The sequence below is a fragment of the Diprion similis genome, chromosome 1, assembly GCF_021155765.1.
Source record: "Diprion similis isolate iyDipSimi1 chromosome 1, iyDipSimi1.1, whole genome shotgun sequence".
Lineage (NCBI taxonomy): Eukaryota > Metazoa > Arthropoda > Insecta > Hymenoptera > Diprionidae > Diprion > Diprion similis.
Genome location: NC_060105.1, coordinates 13982224 through 14009753, shown reverse-complemented (window position 1 = coordinate 14009753; position 27530 = coordinate 13982224). Strand labels below are relative to the sequence as shown.

At 37.2% G+C, this 27530-nt stretch overlaps 2 protein-coding genes across 4 annotated transcripts in view; one reads left to right on the top strand and one right to left on the bottom strand.

Annotated features, from left to right (window-relative positions):
- Positions 1-27530, top strand: part of LOC124407596 (midasin-like) — a 112212-nt gene that overhangs the window by 32066 nt on the left and 52616 nt on the right. The gene's annotated exons all lie outside the window — the stretch shown is intronic.
- LOC124407620 lies at positions 1421-27530 on the bottom strand. 3 transcript variants are annotated; one of them, XM_046883920.1, is made up of 8 exons: positions 27158-27530; positions 14402-14603; positions 12470-12722; positions 9332-9586; positions 8017-8133; positions 5150-5332; positions 3731-4039; positions 1421-2061 (listed from the first exon to the last, which is right to left on the bottom strand). In XM_046883920.1, exons 1-8 carry the CDS (start codon positions 27165-27167, stop codon positions 1885-1887), a joined length of 1506 nt encoding a protein of 501 aa, XP_046739876.1. In that variant the 5' UTR covers positions 27168-27530; the 3' UTR covers positions 1421-1884. The 3 variants fall into 3 exon arrangements, with proteins under 3 accessions (XP_046739876.1, XP_046739885.1, XP_046739894.1); XM_046883929.1 differs by lacking the exon at positions 27158-27530 and adding an exon at positions 13933-14128 and having other exon boundaries at positions 14402-14528; XM_046883938.1 differs by lacking the exon at positions 9332-9586.

Sequence of the window (27530 nt, the reverse complement as noted above, 5' to 3'; positions counted from 1 at the left end):
GATTATTTTTCACGTTTCTACTTGTTATATCATTCAACCTAAATTAGGTGTACCTCGACCGTAGATAAAATATCTACCTTAAAGATTGCATTCTTTTATCATCATCATCATCATCATCATCATCATCGATATTATTATTATTATCATTATTATTATAGTTTTCGCCATGGTCAACGTCATCATCGTTGTTGTTGTTGCTATTCTAAAAAGTTTGGCTTTTTCATTGGCATACTTAAAATTGTATATTAAGTTTGATTTCAATTGACATTTATGATGAAATCTGACCGCTCTACAAATGAAATTATTCAACATGGGCTTTGTCGGAATATTATCGTACATCGCTCTCATACACGGTGGCTTCATATCTATGGTTTGAATCTAATTAACTATTTTACTCTCAATTCACACATAATTTAACGTTTGATGTGGTCGATTCATACGAGTTTAATGTTACTTGATGTTGTTGTACGTACCTTGAAAATAGTGTTTCGCATAACCTTGCATGTGCAAGGCAATGTTAAGTGTAATTGAATTAATGATATTGACAATATCAAGTATCTCATCTAATCAATTCAAGCCCACGCTGAATAATACTAGTACTCAATACGTTTTATGTAACGCAAATACGGTTCACTCGTATATTTCATACCCCACGATGGAATACCTATTTATGTAGCATGCTCGTAAACCGCCTGTTTTTTTCGACAAGGATAAAGATTTCAGGACGAGCTGAAGGCGAGCCGGAAACGAGTACTGAAATTATCCGAGCCAAAAAACAGTTTACGGGCATGCTACATACAATATTTTCTACGGTATGGGCATTGAAAAGCAAAACGAAGAGTGAGGTTATGTCGCGATCTGTTCGACAAAGCTACTTTATTCGGCAGTTTGGGATGCGCACTTCGAACTGCGCATCAAAACTGTGGAATAAAGACTTTATTCCGCAACTTTGTTCGCTGCCGTATAAAGCGTCGCTTTACGGAACGAAAACTGCCACAAAAAGTGGACTTTTCAATGCCCATGCCGTAAAAAGAAACTTATGAACCGTACTTTTGTCACATGAAGTACTGTTCGAACCACAAAGACAAAGTCTTTTTACACCTAGCATATTCGCAATATTCGCCTTCAGTTCGCGCATGCGCACGCTTATCACTCATATTGTAAACTTGCGCTCAGGGTAGAAAGATCTATTCTGCTGCCTTTATGCAGAATCTACTATTTCTGACAATCTATCTGAGACAATACTGTGCACCTAGATGCTGATTATAATAATACACGACTAGAATTATTTTTAATAAGTTGTTAAATCCGTGTGATCGAAAGTAGTTTGATTCAAATCAGTATAGGCAAGAAGATGCTCTCTCGGCATACAGTCTTTCGATTCATACCGAAGGCGTCAGTAATAATTTATTATTTATTTCCCAACTACCAACACCGTATCAACTAATTGATGACCTTTTCGCTCTTTAAAATTATATAAATTATGAATTCGAATCCTCAAATTTCCCATCATGCAGGTCAGTAGGACTACCTACAGTCTGAGTAATGTACAATTATCATTTCGTAAGTTTCATTCCAAATAATTAAAAGAGAATATTGAAAATTTTCAGTAAATAGAATAGGTATTAACATCTAAAGAAACATTTACCATTTGGGAATATGCACTTTACTCTTATTGGATTTTTAGTGAATGCTCACCACCGGGAAATTAACACAGGGTGAATCCGTCCGCTCGTTTATCACATGATAGTTTCTGTGTTCTGTAGTCCTTTTGTGGTGTACGAAGCCACTGTATACAATTTTGGAAAGCAATATCAGTTTCCTGAACACATGGATTCACCCTGCTCTGTGGTGTGCATCCACGAAATGACTTGCGTGAAGGATCTATTCGCTGGGTAGGTCGCTACTCGTAGGGCTTATTGGCGATAAATCACCCAATTCGGGTGGGGGCGGCAAGAGTAAACTAGGCCTTCGAGATATCTCTTCTTGGTACAAACTCGTTGTGCTCTTAGGTCTTGGTGGTAAAGTCCAGGGATCTGGTGGTGCTGCGATTAAGTCATCCTGAAAGCACAGATCAATTCCAATAATCAATGAGGCAGAAAAACTGATATCAAAAAATTGTATCAACCAATGAGTTGAGACAAAGACGCATAGTGATATTACAGAAACAATGTTGCTTTTTGAGCTACCCATACTTACAAGAAGCGATGCTCTTTTTGAGTTCACCATAATAGAAGTTTAACAATACAATGAGATTTGAAACATTCTGATCAAAATAAAATTGGAAGGAGATCTATTTTTTTGTAATACCTGCATAGAAAGTTCAACTTAGCGCACGGAATAATACACGTGAAGCGCCCGATTCCACTACATTTCAAAAACCTTTAGGTAACGTTGAAATCTGTTAGGTAATTTTCATTGCGATACAGTTTTCTGTTAACTGTTAGGATTGTTCATTACCCAACAGTTTTACGACATTACCTAACAGTTTGGGAACCGTTGGGGAATCGGCCACCTCGCACACCCTTTTTGGTTACACATATTACAGGTTTTACAAAAAATAGGATACAATGCGCGTGCGCATGCGTGTATGTGAGCCTCGCACTCGTTTTTATGTCGCCCTCGCTTCGCTCAGCCGACAAACTACACTCATGCAAGAATCACATACTTTGCGCACTTGTATCGTAACATACTACTTCCAAATTGAAGTTCTGACTCTCACGCTAAGATATTCATTATGACTATCTCAATGTATGGTGCCAGATTCGTAATCAACGAGTCCACAACTCCCTTCTAACATGTAGTTTTGTAAAAATGATTCAACCGTGAAGCTACGGCCGTGGAAGAATTGAACCGCTTATATTATAAGTTAGTATGAATTCAGGTCCCCGTATAGAGAAGTAACTTAACGAGCAGCACTTACAATTAGTTAACCCTCCGTGCTCACACCTTTTGCATATTACATGTTGGTCACATGCGGTCAGAATGGCCCCAGTCGCCATTAATATAAGATTAACGGCTGTTGCACCGGTTAGTTTGACGTAATAAAATTTAAGGTTATACCTTGAACATTGTAAATTAGAGAAAATTCTGGAACGTGTAAAAACCACCTTTTTCTTCACTAACAAAAGTCATAACTTTTGCAGTTTTTGAATACTTTTTAATAAGATTTATATGTGATACTCCTAAAATGTGATACTTTTAGGGATGAATTAGCTTGATAGTGAGCGATCCAAAAAAGGTATTTAGTCTGAGGTCTGAACAGGGTCTATTCTGGAGTAAAGTAAAAACTGAAAATTATGAAGAAACCTTGATGTTTTATTAATATTTTTGTTAAAAAAACTTTCTTAACATTACGGGGATAGTTCTTAGTGCACGGTGAGAAAAAAAAAGTATTTCATTGCTCTAGTCCCGCACATCTCATCACAAATATCACAGTAATTTCGTGTATATCCTTCTTCGGAAAAAACGATCATCACATTGATTCCAATGTTTCCTGCAGATGCTCTTGTGTACAACTAAAACTGATTTTAACGGAATACTTGTTTGTTGGTCACACAGGGGGTCAGAATGACTCCAACGCGCCACAGGGAATACTTTAAAGCGTTACCAGGTGAAACACGAACCTCGTTCAACCAGAAAAACTTACACTTGTTTGGCGTTAAAGTTGAGAGTGGGGTCATATTGATCCCTAGTGTCCCCAGAGGGTTAAGAACGTGATTCAACTTACCATGAGTAAGTGTTTGGCAACCGGGGGCAATGGCGGTTTCAAAAGAGCGACGTCTGTCAGGTCGCAGGTGTTTGCTGCAGAAAGAGCCAGCGGAGGATCTGGGGGCGAGGGTAGACGTAGGGGTGGTTCGTAGCTGGGTGGTTGCACGGATTGCACAGGACTGTTTACCGTTGATCCCAATATCCACCGAGCCAGGCTCTCGCAGCATCCGCAACACACGTCAGACATGCCTTGACGTAAACCTCGATGTAACGCCAGGAATAATGCTGGGTTTACGAACGCGTGAACGTGAGCGATGTGCAGCGTCACCTGAGTCGTGTATCGTACAAAGAACTGGTGAGAACTTGCTATTGCTTTGGATAGTCTACGGATACTCTGCGCGGTCTTGAGTAGAACTCTTACGGAAAATTACTATTCACTAGTGCAGTAGTTGGTGTAGTGATGAAGTACTTGAGCTCAGCTTGAGTAGTTCTTTTACCACTGGTTTAGTACTGCAGACCACTAGTACTTATTTCTGAACTATTCCATATGACTACTAGAGACTGCTAGTTTACGTTTGTATTTCTAGACTCTACTGTTGTCCCAATGAATCGGTATATCTAGGTCTGAAATTCTATAACTTGGCAAGTATGAATGCTAAAGGATTGCCTAATTAAGGAACCATAGAAAAGTTATAACTTTCGGCCCTCAAGCAGCCCTCGTTAAATTTTCTACGGAATTCAAGATCATAATTATCGGCTGCTATGCTTTGAAGAACGCAGTTTTAGCGTCACTTTTGCTTCAAGTCATCTTGTAAAATAGACTTGAATGATATAAAAAATTCGTTGTGATTCTTTGGCTGTGTTAGGATTTTTGGGTCTGTTGGTACTTCAAAAACGAACGCCGTGAAAAATTATGGCAGTTGCGAACATTTATAGCCCGAGGAGCGATTTCGAATAGGATTAACAGTAGAAAAATGTTGAGAACGAGAATATTAAAAAAAAAAATGTTGCATTTAATCACATGCTGCCTTGATTGTTTGCGAGCATAATTGAATTGATAAAATGCTTTCTCTACATCGTAATTGATCGATGTTCTACAAAACCAGATCACTGATAATATATATTTTTTCAAATTTCCGTTCAACGCAAAAAACAGCAAAGTTTTCAATGTTTCCTCGACCAGCAAATCTAGCATACTTACCCACCAGATTAGTGAACTTTCAAACTTAGATGACCCAATTCATTAGTACGATTATATGTAAGTGAGTGCTGCAAGCTGTACAAGTGATCAAACTAAAGAGCAGTAATAATTTTTCGCGAGGAACGAAAGAGATGTGAAGAAGAGATGTGAAAAAAAGATTAGTGGCGGATGTATCAGCTGCAGTGACTTGGCGGGTGACTCATTTAACACGACAAGTACATTTTCTACTCCATTTACCTCATATCCCGTTGCGTTTCCAATGACAGGATGGTGCACGAGTGTAACGAAGAATAATGGCCCCCAAAAAATAACGTACGCCGCCGTTATGATCAGGAACATTTTCACTCTTTGAACTCCTTCGCGTTCCATTCTCCGTAGATAATTTCTCATTCTGCGATGTTCCTCTATGGCACCGCCTCTCTGTCGAATAGTCATTTTTCACGTAATATATGCAACTCGGAGAGTCCTGATTCGAGTCAATATTGAGTTGATATTAATATAAATACATGAAATATTGTACATGTGTCGAGAAAGATAGAATTTGCTAATGGCTAACTTTACCCTAAAGGCACCGATTGTGATTTGCTTTTTATTTTGGATGGAACACCATTTAATGATTCATCGAACTTACCTGTAAGTGAAACTCTATCATGAATGTATGGAGTTTTCTTTCTGAATAGATCGACATGTTGTACCGTTACTTTTCATCGATGTCACCATGTTATTTACAGGTATTAGATAAATCAAAAATATTTTTCGATTGCTTACCGAACAGAGAATAACACTCTTTATTTTTTGAAAGTATTGCCTCGACATCTTTGGATATCAAACCGAGGTTGGATTCTTGAATCTTTTCCGGTGGAGCTGATCTATTCGGAAAAGGCGCTTCATGCAATCGTGACAGAACTTACAGATAAGTTCGCTTACAATTATTGAACTGTATTGTGCACCTCTTTCGATAGATCAACCCGTAGTTGTTCAAAGTCCGTTATGACAGATCACGCAGATCCAAATATGATTTTTTTTTTATTTCAGAGCATTCATTACAGAATTTTTATGTCGTATTTTAGAAACGTTGAATTTCTTTTCAATCGCTCAATAACGATCTACAAAATAGATCTTTTTCGGCAAAGTGGGAAGGATGTAAAATCAGGCGAAGGTTCCCGAGGTTTTTGACCAACCTGTCACCTTTCTTACTACTCCGATATTAATATTTCTTCTGCTTGCAGCTGAATTAAAATCTTGCCTTGTGCTGTGTGCACTGAAAGTATTAGTATCCACGCCACTTTTACAAAGCGTTGGTTTAACTCAACAACTCCATGTTTGTGTAGATACCGCTTTATCCGGCTTTTTCAACGATATGAAAAGAAAGTGCGACGTATTTGGTGACTCTTCAGTTCTTCTCGTGTAATGTCTTAGGGTATAGATAACACACGCAAGTTCCAGGTTGTCGTATATAGAGTTAGAATCAAGGTATGTTGAGTTTTTATAGAGTAAGAGGTTCCAATCCTATCCCGTATCTCGATTTAATATGAGTATACCTAGTTTTCTTATATTTTCTAACGAAAGAGTTTGTAGTCTTCGGCTGGTTATTAGCGTTAGTAGTATGATGAGTTTTAGGAACGGTTGTTCGAGACCACATTCTCCAGTGAGCGGCCAACTAGATCCCATGACTAGTCATATTTAGGTGAAGAAGCTTTTAGTTATCCTAGCCTTTAAAGAATCTCTTGATTCTAGCACCTTGATCTGTCTCTGTATCATGAATTGAGGATATTGCTGATTACGTGCAACTTAGGAATCCATAACATGATCTGCTACCAAATTGTTCAGTGAGGAAGTTAAAAGTATCTGCGATCGAGACACATACAAAGGATCGATCCTCCATGGTCTGCAGTAGTTTACATCGCGATGTTGTATTGCTTCGTTGATGACTCGATTAGAGATGATATCATTAAGTCGATGGTGTTTCTTTGAATTCACTTCCGCCCGTGTACTCCTCCGTATATCTTCCCGGCTACCAAGGAAAGTTGTTTCCATAGATTGTGGGCTTCCCCACTTACACATTACAGGTTCAAAACGGATGGGTTTTGATATACACAGTGATTAGTAGTATTCTGTTAAAGTAAATCTCATGACGTATTTTTTTTTTTTTTTTTGAGAAGATAGATTTTTATTCAACGTTGCTTTATCTTTGTTCTGTTTTTTGTTAGAAAGAGGTCGAACCTCTCGGACCTTGTTTCGGTTCGTATGACAGAGATGCAACTCCACGATGGGTGGGACTCCTTATGTGACAATCTACGATTACTATAACGTTTGATTTCTTGAGGTTGACACGAATTAGCCTGAGACATAGATCCACGGTATGTGTGGCTATCGAATCAAAGTTTTCGTTCCGATACAAAACCTGAGAAATTGAGGTTATGTGTGTCCATAACTTCATTCGTTGGCTTTCTCTGTGTATTTGATTCCTGCCTCTTAATTTCTTCTAGCTCAGACGTCTCATACGCTTCGTAATGCGGCATTCCTTGTGTAGTAAGCAACTCGAAAATGTTTTTGATTTACCTAATAGCTGTAAATAAAATGATGATATCGGTACAAAATAGTGGCACTACGAGGTGGTCTAAAAGAAGAAGAACCCAATACGATTCAGGACATCATTTTATATACATTATAATTCTCTGAGAATCGTGTGACATCTTAAATTTCGCCAACAAGAAATTTCGTCCTTTCATCCGAATCAATTCTTATTAATTGTGATGTTCTTTGGGATATAAATATTTTCAAAGTGATGAACATTGCATATGTGTTGTGTATTTATTGTGAACTTTCCTTAATCGAACGAGCTAAGAAAATTGATGTTTTCCGATTTGAACGATTGACAAGATAAAGAATTGGCCTTTAGTTGAGAAGTTGCATTTAGCCATATGCCCACTACTATTCTTCAATCTGCAGCATGAAAATTGTCACACTGTATTCAAATATTGTGTGTGGGACGATTGATAAGTAAGAGTTATATCAACGCATAGATAAATCACAGATAATGTAATTCCTTTTTTTCTTTCTTTCTTTTTTTGCGTTTTTTCCCAGTGACTACGTCTACTAACTTTGGGTGTTGTTCCGTTGCGTGAGTTTCTTCTAGCATTACTATCGATCGGTCCGTTCGATCCACCGTGCCCTCCAGTGACGCTAACTAACGTTGTAACTAATCCAGCCACGCGAACCTGAAATTGGATAGTAATTTATGTTAGTTAAACAGTGAAAACAAAGCAGTCCGAAGGTTAAGGTTTGTCTTAGTCTCAACAATCAACTGCATTCGGTTCGTGGAAAGTCAGAGACGACGTGTTGTATTTTACACATGTGTATACATACTTATTATAACAGAAATCAGTCACCCTTTTACCTGCACGTCACGAGGTTCAGATTATGAAGAATACGTTTCACAATCAATTTTTTCAAAAAGAAATAACAATACGCGCAGATGATAATGTAAAAAAAACAATTTTACGGCATGTCAAGGTTGAATTTGGTACAATAACGTGATAATCTAATTCCAATATCGTCAAGCTTCAGTAAAGTGATTCGAATACAATGGTAGCCAACTGAAGTGGTTTGCCCACCTTTATTATAATTCTTATACATTTGCACAGTAAAAGAAAGGGGAATTAAACTTATCGTTTTATACAGTACTGGCTACATTCCGAAACTAGCTGGCAACGCTAAAAACTCCCTAGGACAGAGGCAGGACTAGACGCTACCTCGGCAGCGCAAGAGAGATAAAAAATTGCTGAAATCACTATGAGCTTATTTCGGAACATAGCCATAGACTAACATGATATGACGATAGCTGAACCTTGCAATTGTTTCTTAGGTTTAACCTTTTGGACATTTTAGAAATATTAGACAATCCACGCCGAATCTCACGAGAAGTACTTGAAATTGGTTTATATTGTTTCATATTGTTTTAATTTTTTGAGCTTTAAAAACTGTCTTGCAATTCGTTGACTCGAAACCAACCTCAGCTATTAATTATTTCAAGTTCTTATGGTTTTTGACAAAACATGCTTCCACGAAAGCCTTCAACTGCGGTATATTTTCAATCGTTCAAGGTCTTTCAATCTACTTTATAGTGAAATTTGGAGGAAAAAATCTCAGCGTGCACCTACGTGAGGCAATTCAAATTTAGTCACATTCGACTTTGAATTTATCTATTCTTTTCTCACGAATTCTACTAGACGAAAAAATGCTCCGATAGCGAGAGTCTTTGAAAATTCATAACCTGAGTAGTTTTCGAGTTATGGGACTATATAACTCTGCATAGGTTGATTTTGCCAAATTACCAGTAAGTAAGAAATTTACGAACAAAAGTGAGGCTTATCCTTTGTGTGATTTGACGTGTAAGGTCCGATATGAGAAACATACCGCTTCCACGTTTGCTTTGGTCAAATCTCGGTGCAATTTCCGTAAATGAAATAGAGTGAGCAGCACGCAGATAACATTTATCACGATCCATAAAACGTTTAGTATGTAATGACGGAATGGGCCGTGAACCAGGGGACAGCTTGGGGCGTTGTGTCCGGTCTCAGTATTCGCGGCTAGGGCTCCGCTGAGAAACGTTGGTCCGAGATTAATCGTTATGCTGGCAAACCATATCATGAACGTTCCGAATAATACGCACTGTTGGAAAAGAGGAATAAAGATTATCTCGCATCATTTTTGTGCCTTACCTAGTTTCCTCAATGTCTATCCATGGTATTGATTTTGATCAGGTTTTTCTATGGTTCCTCTATCTTACAAAAAAAGTTTGCTTTCAGAAAGTGAAAGCTATTGACGCGATTGCTTGGAACCTTTCTTTTCCATTTCGGAACTTGGAGATTTTTTGAACTAGGAGTAAACGTATTAGGATCATCTTGCGAGGATCGCTAGAAAAATCCATATAAAAACTCAAACCAAAAAGAGAATTGGAAGTGCTTCGTTCCGTTGCTTAAGCAGGCCTTCATTTTTCCAAAATAGTATTTGCCAACTTACTTACAACGGGAAGGCAAACAAGGATTCAACGTACTGGGTGAGGGCCACAAAACGTGACTCACGTACAAGAATTTGAGTCCTACTATGCAGTGCCAAATGAAGTCATCTGAAGTTTCTCTCACATGCATTCTTGATGAAGTCTTAATCCCCACATGCCCTTAAGGTGCTTATAAAGACGCGTTGTACACCTCGAAAACGCGGGGATGCAAAACTCCTATACCGGTCTAGCGATCAGAGTGAAACTTGGGCAGTTAATGCCTTATTTTGGCAAAAAGTGGAGCGACTTTTTAAATTTTGAAAATTTGGAAAAAATTTTTACAGATTGGTTACCAACCACAGAAATTGGCCAAATTTTCAAAGTTGCAGTGAATGGATCGAACTGTCTGGTATTATGCCACTCGGCGTTGATGAAACACACATTTTGAGCCCAGTCCCATGAGATTTGATGGTGAAAGGAGGAAATGGCAGCTGATCTGGTTTTCGATTACGAAGTACACCGAAATCTCATTTTGGCGGCATTTGTTACCGACATTACGCGCGTGCCGGTAATGCATGCGTGTAATGTCGATAAAAAATGACCGGCATGCGTGAAAGGTCGGTAACAAATGTCACCGAAATGAGATTTTGGTGTTCTTCGTAATTGATACCAGATCAGCTGCCATTTCGTCATATCACCATCAAATCTCATGGGACTGGGTTCAAAATGTGTGTTTCATCACCGTCGAGTGGCATCATACCGGATAGTTCAATCCATTCAGTGCAACTGTGAGAATTCGGCTAATTTCTGTGGGTGGTAACCAATCTGTAAAATTTTCTTCCAAATTTTGAAAAAGTAATAAGACGCTCCACTCTTTGCCAGAATAAGGCATTAACTGCCCAAGTTTCACTCTGATCGCTTGAGCGGTATAGGAGTTTTGCATCCCCGCGTTTTCGAGGTGTACAACGGGTCTTTATAAGCACCTTCTTGAAAGAAAAGGGCATCGGTATTAGAGATCAAGTTCGGATATTGACTCCTGTAGACATGTGCGTTGATTTTAATTCTTTTGAAACCCAAGCTTAGTGACCTAAACGCTTTTACACGCGAAACTTTGGATTGGCCCAAAACCAGTATATTAAACCCGAGATTAACCCTTCATTAGGCGTGTAGAGGCCTAAGGTTTCGACTTCTGAAATATGAAATATGAAATTTTATTGGTATTGCAGATGAAAATGTTGCATTGACAAAATGGGGTCTCCGAAGACCCCACACGATTACTGACGCTACGGAAGCTGACGCGCGTAATGAAGGGTTAAACCCTATCGAAATTGGTCACACGCAAGGTTTGCCCTCTCATTGATAGTTGAGCTGTTGCAAATCCATACTATCATAACGCATACTTACAATCGATATTGGATGATTTTTTTTCATATTCATTTATTTCGTCATCCGAAAATACGTATATGCATATATATTTATTCTTTGAATGATGGAAATTTTTGAACTTGTTCAATGTTGGATACATAGAACCAGTGATGATTTGCATTATAATTTCTGGAAATTCCGTTTTTCATTTCGCTGATTTGTAACTATGCATCTTAGAATTTCAGAGCCCGTTATATAGATTTGTAATGTATTCAATATTCAATGCTCGATTACCGAAGCTCGTTAACATTTGAATTTAACGAATTTTCAATTCTGAACACTTTTACATGTCCCAGATCTTATGGGGTTCACTCATAATCAGGCATATCATGCTCGCATAACATTCCGATAAAGAAGTTTCTGTGTGTTACTGGATAAAAAGGAAATTTGAAGTTGTCAGGCAAGCGAGTAAATATTCAACACGCGGTGTTGACTGCGGTAATTTCAATCACGCTTAAAACTTGCAACTTGTAGAGAGAAGGATACGCTTTTAGTTTGGTAGCAATGGTCAAACGTAGTCGAATATTTCAATGTAAGTCCCGACACCGACGGTGGATGCATTATTTTATAACACCTCAAAAGCATGAAAGTAAATAAATGACTGTTATATTGTCGGCAGTCGTGAACTTTCGCATTATTTCGTTAATGTACATCATTTTACTTACAAAATGGCTGAAGCAATGCAGGAAATATTCATTGCAATTTTGAAAGGATTGTTCATTAAACGAAATATAATTTAGAACATGTGATAAGAAGAATATTTGCCACTTATCACTTCATGCTTCAAATAATCGTCAATGGTGAATACAGATAAATATGAAAAATATAGATTCTGAAAGTTCACATTTTGAATACTGAATACGTACATATTCTCATCTTCGCATTGTTAGGATGCATTTAGGGCAGATGGAATGAGTATTTGAACATGACAGAATATAAATGAACATGGTACATACGTGTCTCTAAGCCTATGACGTTCTATTGTATAGTTGCATTAATTGACAATAACAGAGCGATCAATTGCCTTATATACAGTTGTTATTGGATATCCCGAGATCAGAAACCCACCATATAATACCTGGTGGTTTTACTACGTGCATTACTTATTGGTTAAAATTCATGCATTTCACCTGAGGCGAGTCCATGAGGAGCGGAGCAGTCAGATCAGCTTCTTCCTCACTTTCTGGAAATACGGGACTATCGTTTAGGACGGTAGTAAGCATATTCACCGTTGAGACAGTGACCAGTAATAGAAATGCGGTCTCGACAAGTGAACATTTGTTAACGGGTTGGCAATTCAATATGCTCAACCCAAGAGGCAATAAAATCGCTGCCCTTGCGCAGTCTACCATTGCCTGATGAAATAGTAGCCCTTGGGACCATCTGTAACTCAAATATATTGTTATAATAATGCTCGTATCGGCTACTCCAGTTGCTCATTCCCAAAACTCTACTTTAGTATCTGAAGAAACAGTCGCACCCGTGACAGAAGACTTTCCCAATACGCTTTCCGGTATTTCTATTTCTGGTATTGCATCTCTCTTTTGTCAACTCATTATTCGAAAAGTGATATGACAGGAGTACAACGGAGTATTGGGAAAATCTTATTGATGTTTTGGGGTACTCTTAAATTTTCAAGGAATGTAATAAATCGAACCACCTAATACACTACAGTGCAGGTTTATAAATGATTTAATACGAAGGGATAGGCAAGAAGTCAGGAGATAAAATTGTTACATATTTTTCTTGAAAGGAAATTCTACGATACTTTTGTCTTGAGTAATAGTATACCATGTATAGTAATGATGTAATAATAGGCTCTAGTTTTCAACTGATGCTTAATTTATGGCGTGTAATATAATTATACGTATCAATAATGAGAAACTACAGAGATACAAAGATATGATACATATGTATATACGCATATATCTATTATAATACATATTTATTACTGTATGTAATGGGTACATACTACGTATAAAGTTTTATTGGGATATGATCTAATTCTTGCGTCAACTGCCTTCCACAAGGCTTTACAAAACAGGGTTTAGAGACATAATAACGTGTAGAAATTACCAAAAAAGCCGACATTCTGTCATTTGTATGTATACCTGCTCATCACGATTTTGAACTTTTACCTTTTACTGTCACATATATGTATATATACTTGGCCTTTCGTGACTTGTCATGACCAAGGAGAAAAAAAGTGGACCGCCAAAAATTTGCAGAACGTTCATAAACTTGTTGCTAGATTCAGTGATCTTTACGTTTTGTAAATTCGCATTAATTTGTGAGCTGACAATTTATTGGTCGAAAAAATTGTCATTCACAGTTTAATTTTTTTTTGTCCGAAGTATTTCTTCGTTAAAGTTCAAAACCATAATAATATGTTTCATTTGGTGTTATTGCTGAACTTAATAAATTCTACAAAGCCAGGGGATTGACCATGCTGTAATTGTCCAAACAAAGGAAGAAGGAAAAAGTAGAAAGAAAATTTATTTATAGTTTTGTGGTTTACATATGTCTGTTTTAGGCATGTCAGTTTATGGTTCCAATTTTACGACAAATATGAGTATAGGTTTCTTGACTTAACTATTCATGTATTTTATGATATTCTTTTTAAATTGATTTTTGTCGTATATTTTTGCATATGTATAATTCTTTTTGTTTTCTGATTTTCTATTTTAATAGGCTACGTTGAAATTTTCTCCTTTCCTCTCGCAAGACTTTTTTTATGCATCCCGTTGGAAAATAAGTGTTACTTTAAAAATCTTTTTTATCTATCCTGCCTAGAAATAATAAAGTATCATTAAGTTTATAGTCGATTCTGGGTGAAGATGTATTCACGTTAGCGTTACCAAGCGTTCGACAAGCAAAGTAATACTTTAAGAAAGTGAATATCACTGAACTTTTTGGGTATTTAACACCCTCAGGCATTTATAATTGTTCGGCTTTATCGAATCGATGAACGCGTATGCATGGGAAAACCGAGAGACACGTGTAACGCTGGCGTGTTAGCATCTCTCTATTTTTCGAGGATTGATAACTGGTACTTATACTACCTTCGGAGATGACGTTTGGCTAATATTAAAGCCATCAGAATGACATTGGCACCCATTCCGAGGGCCCCAAGGCTAAATATAACTGTAGCTTCAGCTATGCCTCCAGGATGGCACTGAAATACTTTCGTGGCATTTGAGGTTACGTTATATGGGGCCCCGATGCCAAATCTCAAGTTTGCTCCAATCATAGCAACAGCTGACCCTGAAATTCGGTAAAAATTTTCGTGGTAATTCGTTTTGCCTTTTAAAATGGGAGAAAACAATTTTCCGTATCATTCCCCGACAAAATCGATTACTTTTTAGCCTCAACAAGGGGTTTTACGATTCTAAACACGAATCTGTTCCAAGGAACAATAAATAACGTTCAATTTTTTTAAATAACATATATGGGAGCAGAAAATGCTCCGAGAAGGTAGTGTATTTATTTAAGTAAAGGATCGGAAGAAGAAATTAAACTTTTTTTTGCTTATATTACATCTCAAATCAATATATAACACGGAAACAACATTTTGCGTGTAGAATTTATTAATAAAATTTATTGCAGTATACATCAAATCATGCAAGTTAAAACGCGATTTCAATACACGCCATTCTCGAGACGTGATTATTCAGTACTCGATTTTGATTCGAAGTTTAAAAACTGGCGTAAAGTTAGGTTACGTATACTAAACAGTGGTGTTAAGAGAATTGCGTGCAAGCCACTGTTTAAAACGCGTTGGACTCTTGAAACGTAATACAATTTACTAATATTAATAATCTTGTAGATTTGGTAAATTGTTACTTATAACGTAACTTATTGAATGGATGAATTAATAGTATATTATGCAACTAGTGGACAAAAGACACGACCCTAAGTGAGTGTGAAGTTAGCCGCACAAGTCAAAGGTGAGTGCGGATAGCATACGAACTCACAACCGTCTTGCCCAAGAGTTGCTCATAATATTTTTTCCAGTAAAAATATAAAATTAGGTGATTGACCGCCAATAAAACTGTATAATTAAGCAATTTGTCGCATGCTGAAAATGAGCAATGTGGACGTGATTTCTCAATTAATTGATGGTCAAAAATAACAAGATAAACGACGATTCCGCGACAGGGCCGTGAGGGCCGTGAGGACGGGGGGGGGGGGGGGGGGGGGGGTCAAGGTGAATCCTGGTAGGGGTGCAGGGAATAAAGCCCCCCGATTAAGGTGCTCATAAAGACGTGTTGTACACCTCGAAAACGCGGGGATGCAAAACTCCTATACTGCTCAAGCGATCAGAGTGAAACTTGGGCAGTTGATGCCTTATTTTGGCAAAAAGTGGAGCATATTTTTAATTTTTCGAAATTTGGAAAAAAATTTTACAGATCCGTTACCACCCACAGAAATTGGCCAAATTTTCACAGTTGCAGTGAATGGATCGAACTCTCCCGTATGATGCTACTAGGTGGTGATGAAACACACATTTTGATCCCAGTCCCATTTGATTTGGTTTTCTGATCTGGTTTTCGATTACGAAGAACACCGAAATCTCATTTTGGCGACATTTGTTACCGACATTGCGCGCATGCCGGTAATGCATGCGTGTAATGTCGGTAAAAAATTACCGGTATTCGTGAAATTCCGTATCCGTTCGAAAATTTGAAAAATATAATTCGAAATGTTGGAATTACGTAATTAAATGATCCTAGAATTCAAATGGCTTCAATGTTGGACGTCAGTTCGTTAGTTTACTGCATCATTCTTAGAGATGTGTATCATTTCTGTAATAAAACGTTTATCATATAGTAAGTTTTTATTCATTCGCATGCATATTTCTCTTTAAACTAAATTAATCTCTGTATCCACAAATTGTAATTTCTGCATAAATGTAAAATATGGTAACAGTACTATACATGTGTATAACCTCAAATAACCGTTATCGAACTGAGCACATGGCACTATCATAATTAATAGTTGCCTGATGTTTCTATTTTAACAAATTGTATCCTGAAGATGGCTGGCTGAGCATAGTCGAAACGTTGATTGCTTTCGCTCAAACATCTTTATATAAACATTTGATAATAACAGATTAAAGTTACGTTTTTTATTGGTTTCTTAGATCAGTAGCTCCCTCATTCTCTTGTCAGTTCGACTCTGAGAAAGTTCTCTTTAGAACTATCAATTTTATTTAACATCCTATTACGAAATACTAAGCGTTGAGTTGTGTACAGTCACATATAGGTAGACGTAAGCACTTATTCACTTCGGGATTGAAATATTTCAAAATAAACGACCCCGAGTCCCGAAGGAAAATGCCTTAGGAATAAAAAACTTGTGCAGGAAATTAAAATTCATGACTTATAAATGGTAAAATTTATTTGTAAACAAAATTACTAGATCGCGGCAATTATGCAATTCGACTGTGGAATTAGGTATAAGAGCTTATTTGAAATTCAATATTCAATTAAGTTTTAAATGGTAATTTTATTTTAGAGGTGAGATTGGCCCCATAAATTCTTCCAAATACACAAAAATTTGTCAAACCAGCATTGTAAGACATGTTATTTTAACAATGAGCTTTAAATTTGAAAATGCCATTTCAGAATTATAATATTTTTCTATTGCAAGTAACTCAGCTTTACTTGGAAGTTTTTATTTGGAAACTACCAATGTTAAGAGGATCGCAAAATATTACAGTCGAAAAAAATATTACGGAAAGATGTGAAAATGAGAAAAGCTTGACTAACTTTTCCGGGGGGTGGATTGTGCCAATGTTCTGTGAAAAACCCGTTAATTGGATTTGAAGATAGAAAGCGGCAGGGGATGAGAGCAGGTAGACAAATATGCGTATATTCATCTGGCGTCTGCCGTGCGCCCTGCAGTAGCGCGCTTCTGTAAAGCCTCATTCATTATTATTTTTATTATTTTTGTCACCATCATTGTTGTTATATTTATCAGCAACTTTTCAAACCCCACCGTGGAAGCTTCGAGTCTTCCGTAATTCCAGCCCCAAAGAAACCAAGCAAAAATATCTGATCATTCACACGAAGCTTCTGAAGCGCGTTTTCGAAATTTATGTCATAATTTTAATTAATTCCTCACATTCATAAAATCTCGACAACTTGTGCTATAAAATACGATTTTCTTAGCTGGTGCGGCAAATTTGTTTCCATCATCTTAATCACGGTTACGAATTACGGAATGCCATAGGGTACAAAGTCTTCATGGAAAGGTGACAGATAGAATTATTGATTGAGTAATGCAAAACTTTCATCCAAACCTGTAGTAGTCATAGTCCATCAATAACTTGATTCTACCTCAACAGATGCAAATAAAGAAAAACTCAATTGATAAAGTTTCTCATGAATAAAACAATAATTAATATTTTCATTTTATTTGAGTTCTCTGGAAAGTATGCGCAGGTTGTTGGATCGGGGGAATGGGAGGTATAATAAGGGAGTGAAAAGGGCTAGAACTTCCGCCAATACTTGAAAGTTGAATTCTACCTTCGAACTTTACCACAGCGTCTGCAGCAAAAACTGACATGGTTCATTTGACGAGTTCAACGCCTAAGGCGTGGCCGTTGCCTTCTTGACACATTTTCGAGGATCGAACCGAGGGGTTGAATAAATTTCATTCAGCGAGAGAACATCCAGAGAGTCGACCATAGACGGTACTGCACTTTGTGCACTTTTTCCTTTTTTTCTTTTTCTTCATCTTTTTGCTCGAGGAAAATTATGCCACGACTCGTTTTCACTTACCCTCCATCTTCAGATATAATGAAACTATAATCAACCCATGCCCGTCAGATAATAAATTTTCAGAATTATAGAACCCAAAAAAGTAGTAACTAAACAGCAGCACAGTTCCAAGAGTAACAAAATTAGTTGATTGATGCATGCAATAATTGATATTTCAAATATTATTTCTTTAGAAACCACAGGTTTGTTCACATTTCTTGTCAGTAACTTGAAGTTTTTTTTCTAACTACTCCTTACAATATAATTCCATCATCCGATGGTTACGGGATAGAGGGTCGGTATTGTCGAGCGGCTGTCAATACGTCTCTGTAGCCACCCAAAATGTTGTTTCGGGTAACTTTGGGTCCGATCTCGTCGCTGCTCTTGAGTCAGGGAGTGCAGTAAGGAGCAAGAATTGACTAGAGGAGGATGTATTTGAATACACAATGGTTTATTAGAATGGTAAAGAGTTAGTAATTGTGCAGACGAAGTTGATTTTAGTTGTGAATGTTGGAATTGATAATTGGAGAATGATTCAGGAATTGTTTTGGTGAGACTTGGAATTGAAGTTGACTTGTCGGGAATGGATTAGAAGTATTCCTGATGAGAGATGGATTGGAAGTGTACTTGGTGAGAGTTGACATAGAAGTGGTCTTGGGACAAAGAGTATGAGTGTAGGAATAGTGCGAGAATCCAGAATTGTGAGGAATAGAATTAGCGGAGTAAGAGGGAATAGGAGGACAGACTGTAACGTCACTATATGAAATGTGGAAGAGTCAGTCAGTAGAGGCAATATGTGGTTGAAGCGGAAAGAGAAGACGTGTGTGGTACACCAAACCTAACATGATTATGAATATCAAAACAGAATAATTCGCGAGTTTTTATATAAAAATTCATCAAATTCGCACATGTGTTATACGTTTTTTATCCATTTTTATCCATCATAACGACTCCCTCAATATAAATTAGCGGACATCTGGGAAGTACACTGGCCAAATATCTAGTTCTAAGTAACACGTAGCATTATTCAAACTTGGAACGCTTTGACGTAGTTCAGAAACAGCAAAGTAATGGTAAAATGCGAAAGAGCAAAAGAAGTCGGTCAAACTTTCCACTATATCATGTCTCAGGCCACGATATTAACGATGATCCGTTGTATTATCAGCTTTCAAATTGATACGTCATCGCATCGTTTGAAACCGGCTGCAAACCCAGCCATCGTCATTATTAGTATATACTATATAGTCATGATAGAACTATTGTGGCGTTACTATACCGCAACTATCATTGTCATAATCAGTGATCTTTGAAGCATCATATCTCCCAAAGATTTAAAGATATCAAGGCAGAAGGCGGAAGCTTACAATGGAATGTAATGGCAATATGTAAAATTATGCACCCAGCTTTACTTGTAGATTCCTGATTGAATTCTGTTGCATATCATTTCCTGATATCTTTGAAAATGAAACACAATATTTTTAAATCGTCAGAAATCACATGGAATGTTAACACGTTTAGTCTCATTTGGTAGCCTAAAAAATAACGCGGTATTTCAGTGAAAAACTTTTACGGAAGTGCACACGATACCTTATATAACCAAAACGAACGTGTTCAGAGACCGAGGATTCATATCATGAATCAAAGTCAACTGTCTTGAGAGCATTACACTTTGTCTAAAAAATGTAGCCTGCTAATCTGGTTTTTATCCACAAGCGTCAATGAACGTAAAAATCCCTTGTCTGTACCGACCTAAAACAGCCAATGAGTATTCGAATCAATTCCTACTCGACCAGCAACCTTTCTTCTCAAGCCGTTGGACACACCATCCTTATAAATATAGGTATATGCTTGTCTGCTTTCACCTTATCTAGCGTTTTTTCTGATGGTAACCGACGTGTAAGGACGTTCGAGATTTACAGATTCGCGTTAGGTTTACCAAGCGAAACGATTTGTTCTGGTTTCTCAGCTTTTCTTTTTTGTTGCCAAATGGTACTAGCGCGAAGTCTAATATTACTGTGAACTGTAATAGGAAAGCAGTATTGTTTATCTTATTTCCCGGATTATAATCTTGTACACGTTTTTGCTTTCAACGTAGAGAATACATCGAGAAGTGAAAAAATGAATCAAACTAAGGAATCATTACATCGGAATTCAAAAATGATATGAAACTATAATTGAGTTCAATTGAATTGAAAGAATTTCTTCGTAATATGAAAGAATCGAACAAAAACCACAAATTCGAATGAAAAAAGGTTGGGGCTTGTGAAACAAAATATCAAAATTAACGTTTAACGTCAATAACCGTGGCTAATTGACTTTAAACTATAACAGATTGTTTGTAATTATGGGTCCTCTATTTTTCTCTCAATTTTATATGTGATCAGATAATTTGTAACTTGTCTCATCAAGATACGTCATTTTCGAATTAAGGAATTGACAGATTTTGATTTGCTTTACATAATTTCCGTATTATAAACATAAGTTATGACTTCACTAAGTGCATTCAGCAAATAATCACACTCAGAAGAGATATGGGTAATCCCACTATTAAATGTGATAAAGGTATTTCACTATTCGTATGGTTTACTTAAATATTCTACATTGATGAATTGACGACTTTCTACAGTGCATATTGTGTGCTTTGCATTACATATAGAGTTAGTCATTATAGATATATAGCTCATTAGTCATTATAGATATATAGAAATCAATCAACATTAGATTGTTAACGCAATATCCACTAAATGTTATAATTGAAATATTTTTATTTTTACTAGATATTTCTCTCAGTGTGACTATTTAATTACGTCCCAGGATTAGCGAATATTCAATCTACCTGAATCTTATTGTTTCAATACTTTGGTGTTTAGATATACGCCTTGTCCTTTAAATTTCTCCATTGACCTTGATATTAACCTCTTTCTTCCTACATCATCGATTTTCTTCTCATCCTTCTGGAATCTCGCGTTCTTGAGAGAGAAAGAGAAAGGGAGACTGAGTTCAAGATGGATACGAATACGGAGGGCGAAACTAATTATCTTTATTTAGCTCACAGCTACCTTTACAGCCCTTCCTGCAGAGAGGTAAAAAATCTTATTCCTTCTTTTTTATTCACAAGATGTAGTTTTGGAAACGAGTATTCGTCCTACTACTCGTAGGAAAGCTATCCAACGTCGGTCTATCCGCTTTGATTTCTTTCGTAATATATTGTAGTAAACTAAAAACTGAGCGACACGATTTTTTTTATCTGCCATCCAACACTTTAATCTGATGAAACCACCCTTCAAAGTAATTCATATCAAGAGGCTATATGGCAGTTGTCTTTTGTTTTTTAATTGCGAAAATCACATCTTTCATTTCTTGTTGTTATGTCCTCCAGACCTTAGAATCTTTTCCCACACCCTTACAGCTACCTTACACCCTGCATCCTCTCCTCATCTTCACCGCATCAGCAGAATGCTCCCTCTACTTCCAAACTGCAATTAGACAGTCCCTTGCATCCTTTCCTCCATGTACCACTCTCAAGTCATCTTTCATTCGACCAACATCTAAGTTCACCTCTCTTTTCGTTTACCTCCTCCACATCTTCTCATTGCACTCTCCATATCTTTGATAACAAATCAATTATACACTCAAACATTCAACTCCTCAATTTAACTTTCTCTGATTTTCTCTTATCCTTTGTACGAGCGCATAGTCGACGGCTTACGAACCCGAAATACGCCGTAATAACATCATGGCTGGGTGTGAATACGGTCATCAATAGCCGCTCGTCGTGATCTTAATCATCCGCCCCGTAACATCGTTATAAGAAAACTTTCCAATTGGATTTGTTAAAAAATATTATGTTCTTGTGGGTGAAGTTGCCAAATCGCACTTTGCCATGCCCTGCTTTGGAGGGTGATTTCACCCCCTTAAAGTGTTTAATGGCAGATGAAAAATCGGAGAAATCGACCTGGGATACCTTCCTTGTCAGTCACGTGTAGCCTTGAGAGTTCAATAGGCAATCATGTCAGGCCTGATTTCATTGCGATATTGGGCTGGAGTGATTAAAACCGACCACCCTGTATAGTCCAATATTGAAGTCTGAAGCGCATAGAAAGCCGTCCGCCATTCGCAGGATCACCTACAGGCCATAGGCTTACTCACAAGCACGCTAAATTAATTGGGGTCCTGTGTAAGGGAACGTTACGGCTTGTTGGTGATCCGGCTTTGCGTGTGCTTCGACCTTAATACTATGAGCTGTGATTATACTGGCGATAAATGTTTATACCGCAAATATTATTAATATGCCAACATTGTATCGGGTTCCTGCAATTCTCTTCACTCTGGAGAAAATAAACTTGCACCTTGTACCTTGTATGTACATGTGAACACCGCACAGTTGTCGCCTGCCTGACTTTCAGTTCTGTATCCAGGGTACGTCCTGAGCCTGCTGCAATCTGCAGGATATGAAAATGTAAAATAGTCTCGTACTACGGAAGACTCCGAATGCCTACATTTTCCAGCTCCCAGAGCAAACCTTTCTCTACCTCTCAGTGCAGCTTCTCCAGACTCGCGAGTACTCGCGTTGGAAATAAATTTCCCGACGGCAGGTTTTCAAAGCCTCTAGTGTATCTTTCAATATCATGCTCACTCCGTCAGCTTTTAGTGTATCCGTTCGTCTGTAACCAACCTCATACTTTTACCTAGATACACTGCATTCATATTCCTACTACGTATTCAGTAGATACTATCAAATTTGGACAATCTAATATTTACTTATATTTCAAATATTCTCTCTCGTGTACCTTTATACGGCAAAGATGTACAGTACCATATACACATATATTCGTTGCTGAATAGCAACGTTATACCTACAATGTAGAAATGGGTAGAGATTTGTGGTAGCTAGTTTAGATCGTAACCGCTGTCACGTAATTTGAACCAGAGTCATACGTTGACAGTCGAGTTCCCTAGCCGGGCGGTCATTTTTACTGCAACAGTGATTTCCTGGCTAGGGAACTTAACGTTTTTCGTGTTGGCTTAACTTTAACCACGTGGCATCCGCGCCAGCCAAGCGTGAGATGAGCTCGCGATATAAACTACCCCAAATCTCTACCCATTTTTATATTGGCATATCGCTGGTGATTAGCCACGAATAAGCCTGTAAGTACACGTGTGCACTTTCGCGGAAAAAAAGTAAAATGAAATCGTAGAGCGAGGCTCTTTGTCTGAAGAAATGACTTTTTCTCAATAAGCTGACAATGTTTTTTCATCAACTTATCAATCGTACAACTCTTTATTCAAATGCAGTAAAAACCATGGAGGCCCGTTTGGAGATGATTTATTAAAATGAAAAATGCTACACAGTAGGCCTTGGAAATTTTTAGACTGCAGGACTTCAAAAAGATTTCAAAAACTCAATTGAGCTTGTGAATCAAGCATTTCTTAAAAAAAAAGTTCTCACGTTTTACAGAATTCTGCAGTATGAGTTTATGAACTAGTTTTCATTATCAGAATTTCACTTGTATTATAGTGTAAATACTTTTTGCTTCAGAATATTACTCTTTAACCCTGCAATTGATTGAGAAATAAGAATTAATATTCTTATTTAAAAACATGAAACTATTGGTTTCATTTAGTTCGGCTGAAAGATTCACTAGCAAAAAGTAAAGTTAATATATGGATCGGTTGGTGGGTAATTATCTCCTCGAGCGATCCCCTGCAGTGTTTTTACTTCCTCGATTCAACGATCCCGTATCATAGAGTAGAGGAAGTTACTTTAAATTATTGTTTACGAACATCCCGACGAAATGCAAAATTCATTTGAATCGGATGAAAGTCGGTGCTCGGACGAAATGCAGACATTCAAAACGGTGGATACAATATGGTGGAACAAAATTGGCCAAATCGGTGACTGCCAAAACCTTCGCAGACCGAAGTTCCTTCGAGTCGAACTAATTTTTGCATTTTGGTCCGCCATTATGGGTACGCCATTTTGAATTCCTGCATTTTGAGGGCAGATTCGTAATCAGTGACCCCGTGGAAGTAACGTGGAAGTTTCCATAGGTGTAGGTAACTAGGGATAACTCGAGGAATCCGTAAGTGTCCGGTGGTTTGCAAATACTGAACCACCCTGTATATTAAAGTGGGCAAAAAAAAAAAATTTCCCCTTATGTTACCGTGAAAATATCGTTCAAGATCATGAAAAACAAATTTTGTGAAAGTTTGAGATCGTAATATTAATATTAAGAGGTGCCTCATCGCGATTTTTGATTTCCCATTTAAATAAGACGGGAATTTTTTTTTGTTGTTTTTATTTGGAATTTTCTTGCGTTTTAACGAATGAGCGAGTTGTAAAAATCAATGCATATTCTTGTCGGAAATTGAACGATCAAGTTCAAGTGTTTTTCGGCTAAACATCAAAATTTTTACGAAACACTAATAATTGTTGGAAAAATCGATTTTCCTTACTATTATTAGTATTTCGTGAAAAGTTTGATGCTTTGAAGAGGAAAATCAATTTTCTTTACGATTATTAGTATTTCGTAAAAATTTCAATGTTTTACCAAAGAACATTTGATAAACTTCACGAAAAATATGATGTTTTATGTTCTTGAGCTATTATTTCGTAATGAAATATAAAGAAAATTGTGGAAGTCATCGTATACCATTTGAGGTTAAACTTTAACTTTGAATAACTTTTAAACGAGTCAACTTGGCGAAAAATCGCAAGAGACCTTTTTTGTAGATCGTTTAATTTCCTACAAGAATATGCATTGATTTCTACAACTAGTTCATCCGTTCGAACGCAATAAAATTCCAAACTTGAGAAAAAATAATTTTTCCTGTGTTATTTAAATGGGAAATCAAAAATCGCGATGAGGCACCTCTTAATATTACTATTAAGAGCTCAAAATTTCACAGAATTTGTTTTTCATCATCTTGAACGATATTTTCATGGTAAAAAATGAAAAAAAAAAAAAAATTTTTTGTTCTGGCCCACCCTACTGTATTATATATACCGATTCTCTATACTCCATAGGTACTTTTTATCATCGAAATTTATTATGAGACCAGACAGCTTACTCCATACCATTTAGAATTGTATCATTATAATTTTGTGGTTAGCTATTCCTTTCATCCTGTGAAAAATCAACTTGATCAGCGAATACCAGGGCCTGAGTCATCCTTGTACATTAAAGTTAGTAGGCAACATTTATTTAATACTAATTCAGCACTGAATATCACGTAGGCACTAATAGAGAACCAGTATAGTGCTTAGATGACTCCAGGCTTCGAAGAAGTACCAAAATCCTGCAGGCATGTTTCAATGTTTTTAAATTAATAAATTTCTGCCAAGTTCTTCAGAGAATTTAACCTAGGCACGAAACGTAGAATCGATTCCAAAATCTTGTTAATTTGTAAAATTCAAACACATCAACTTATTTTCAATAGTAAAAAGGTCGGGAATCATTCAGGCCTTCTTCTTTTTCTATAATATACGTGACACGTTTCCTACACGCAATTCTCTTTGTGGGATTAATTGTAAGTCGGGTCCGCCAATATTGCAGGGTTGACCCGAGTTGGATTAAGTCAAAGGCGTGTAACAGTACTCTTTGTATAAATGTGAGTACATTACGCCTCAGCGTTGACCGTCACTACGCTAATTTTACCGTCTGGGCGTCCGGAGGTTTTGCCTTGCATGTATTTGTTAACGCCTCGAGCGCTCCACTGGGTGCACCGCTTCAGATTATAGATGGTAAAAACTTTCGCGACCCTTTCATATCATGTCCGAGTTTCATCTTCCGTGAAACTTTTAATCGAAATTTCAATATTGAACTCGGCGGTTGAGATATATTAAATTTTATATTGAATTTCAGTGTTATATTCTCAAATTGGTCAAAAGTATCAAGTTGATTCCCTAGTTGAAATCTCTGATCATAGAAACGTTTGAATATAGGAAATTTGACTTTTACTGCATTAGAGATGTTCCGAGTAAGACAGAATTCCATTAGTTACTCTATGCAAGAGTAAATTAAAGCAGAACTATTCATAATATGCTGTCTTTAAATAAATCATTTTTGAATTTTGACTGGCTCACCTCCCAAATCGGTTCCAATTAATTAGAAAATAATGCCCTAATTTTTTTCAGCCTTATAACCCAACTCTAACCCGTGCTCTGAAGAGTGTGGAATTTCTCATTTAACCCTTTTAGGGGCACATTAAATCTACCGAACAGATTTCGGTAGATTTTGGTATGTAAAGTGGTTTCTTGGGTCGCTGATTACCAAACTGCACTCGAAATTACAAAATTCAAAATGGTGGATCCAGCATGGCAACATCAAATTACTTGGGATTTCGGTCCGCCATATTGGGCCATTTTGAATTTTGTAATTTCGAGTTCAGATTCGTAATCAGTGACCTCAGAAACTCTTAATACGACTTTCACCAAAATCGAATGACTTTTTGTATTTTGGTCCACCATATTGGATTCGCGATTTTGAATTGTCAAATTTTGAGATCAGATTCGTAATCAGCGACCCAAGAAACCCCCGCATATCAAATTTTATGGAAATCCATTCGGTAGATTGAATGTGTCCTTGTGAGAGTTAAATGGGGAAATCCATTTTCTTATGGGAACGAGTTAGAGTTGGGATAAAAATCTGGAAAAATTGTGGATTTTTTTTTAATTATTCGATACCGATTTGGGGGGCTTGCCAGTGGAAATTCAAAAATGACCTTTTAAAGAACCACCCTAAATCCCGGCCATATACCGATTTTCCATAAAATAAAAAATAAAACTTTTCCATCATCAATATTAGCTTTCATTCTAATTTCTCTTTTATTTTCCTATCATATTTTCTTTTCTGAAAGCAACTTGGAACAGTCACTACACGTTATATGTACTCATAAATCTCTATAGACATAATAATAATGATAATACTCCAAATAATAATCATATTACACAAACCGATGACAGTTTTGATCATAAAATACAAGGTAGTGATAAGAGGATAGTTACTGGTTCATTTCACATAAAAAAGTGTCAAGTGTTTGTCTTGCACTTACCAGCAGCCATTCTTCTTTCCCTTGATCTTCGGCGGCAGGGCACACAGAAGAGAGAGGGGGAGAGAGAGAGAGAGAGAGAGAGAGAGAGAGAACAGAGATACGAGAGAAAGGTAGTGCCGCGGTGGGAGAGAGACTTTAAGAGAGAGAAAGACAGATAAAGGCAGAGGGAGAAAGAAATGGAGCAGAGTTCTCTGTTCCCCTTCTTTGTCTCCACTTTTCCTGTATATAATGGTCTCGAAGCTTTTCGTTTTCGTTCTAATTGCCCCGGCGTCGGATTGCAACGGTTTTTAACAAGAAAATGGTGTTTCTCGATCGATCAGGCTGCAACATCTCTACTGGTATATTACGTTTCCTTTTATCTTTAAAGCTTTCT

What these genes read in the sequence shown, in the direction of transcription:
- LOC124407620 (XM_046883920.1), bottom strand. An exon ending in CCAAAGCAAACGTGGAAGCG is followed by an intron (nt 8,134 to 9,331) that starts GTATGTTTCTCA and finishes ATCCAATTTCAG; the next exon opens with GTTCGCGTGGCTGGATTAGT. An exon ending in GAAACGCAACGGGATATGAG is followed by an intron (nt 4,040 to 5,149) that starts GTAAATGGAGTA and finishes TACACGACTCAG; the next exon opens with GTGACGCTGCACATCGCTCA.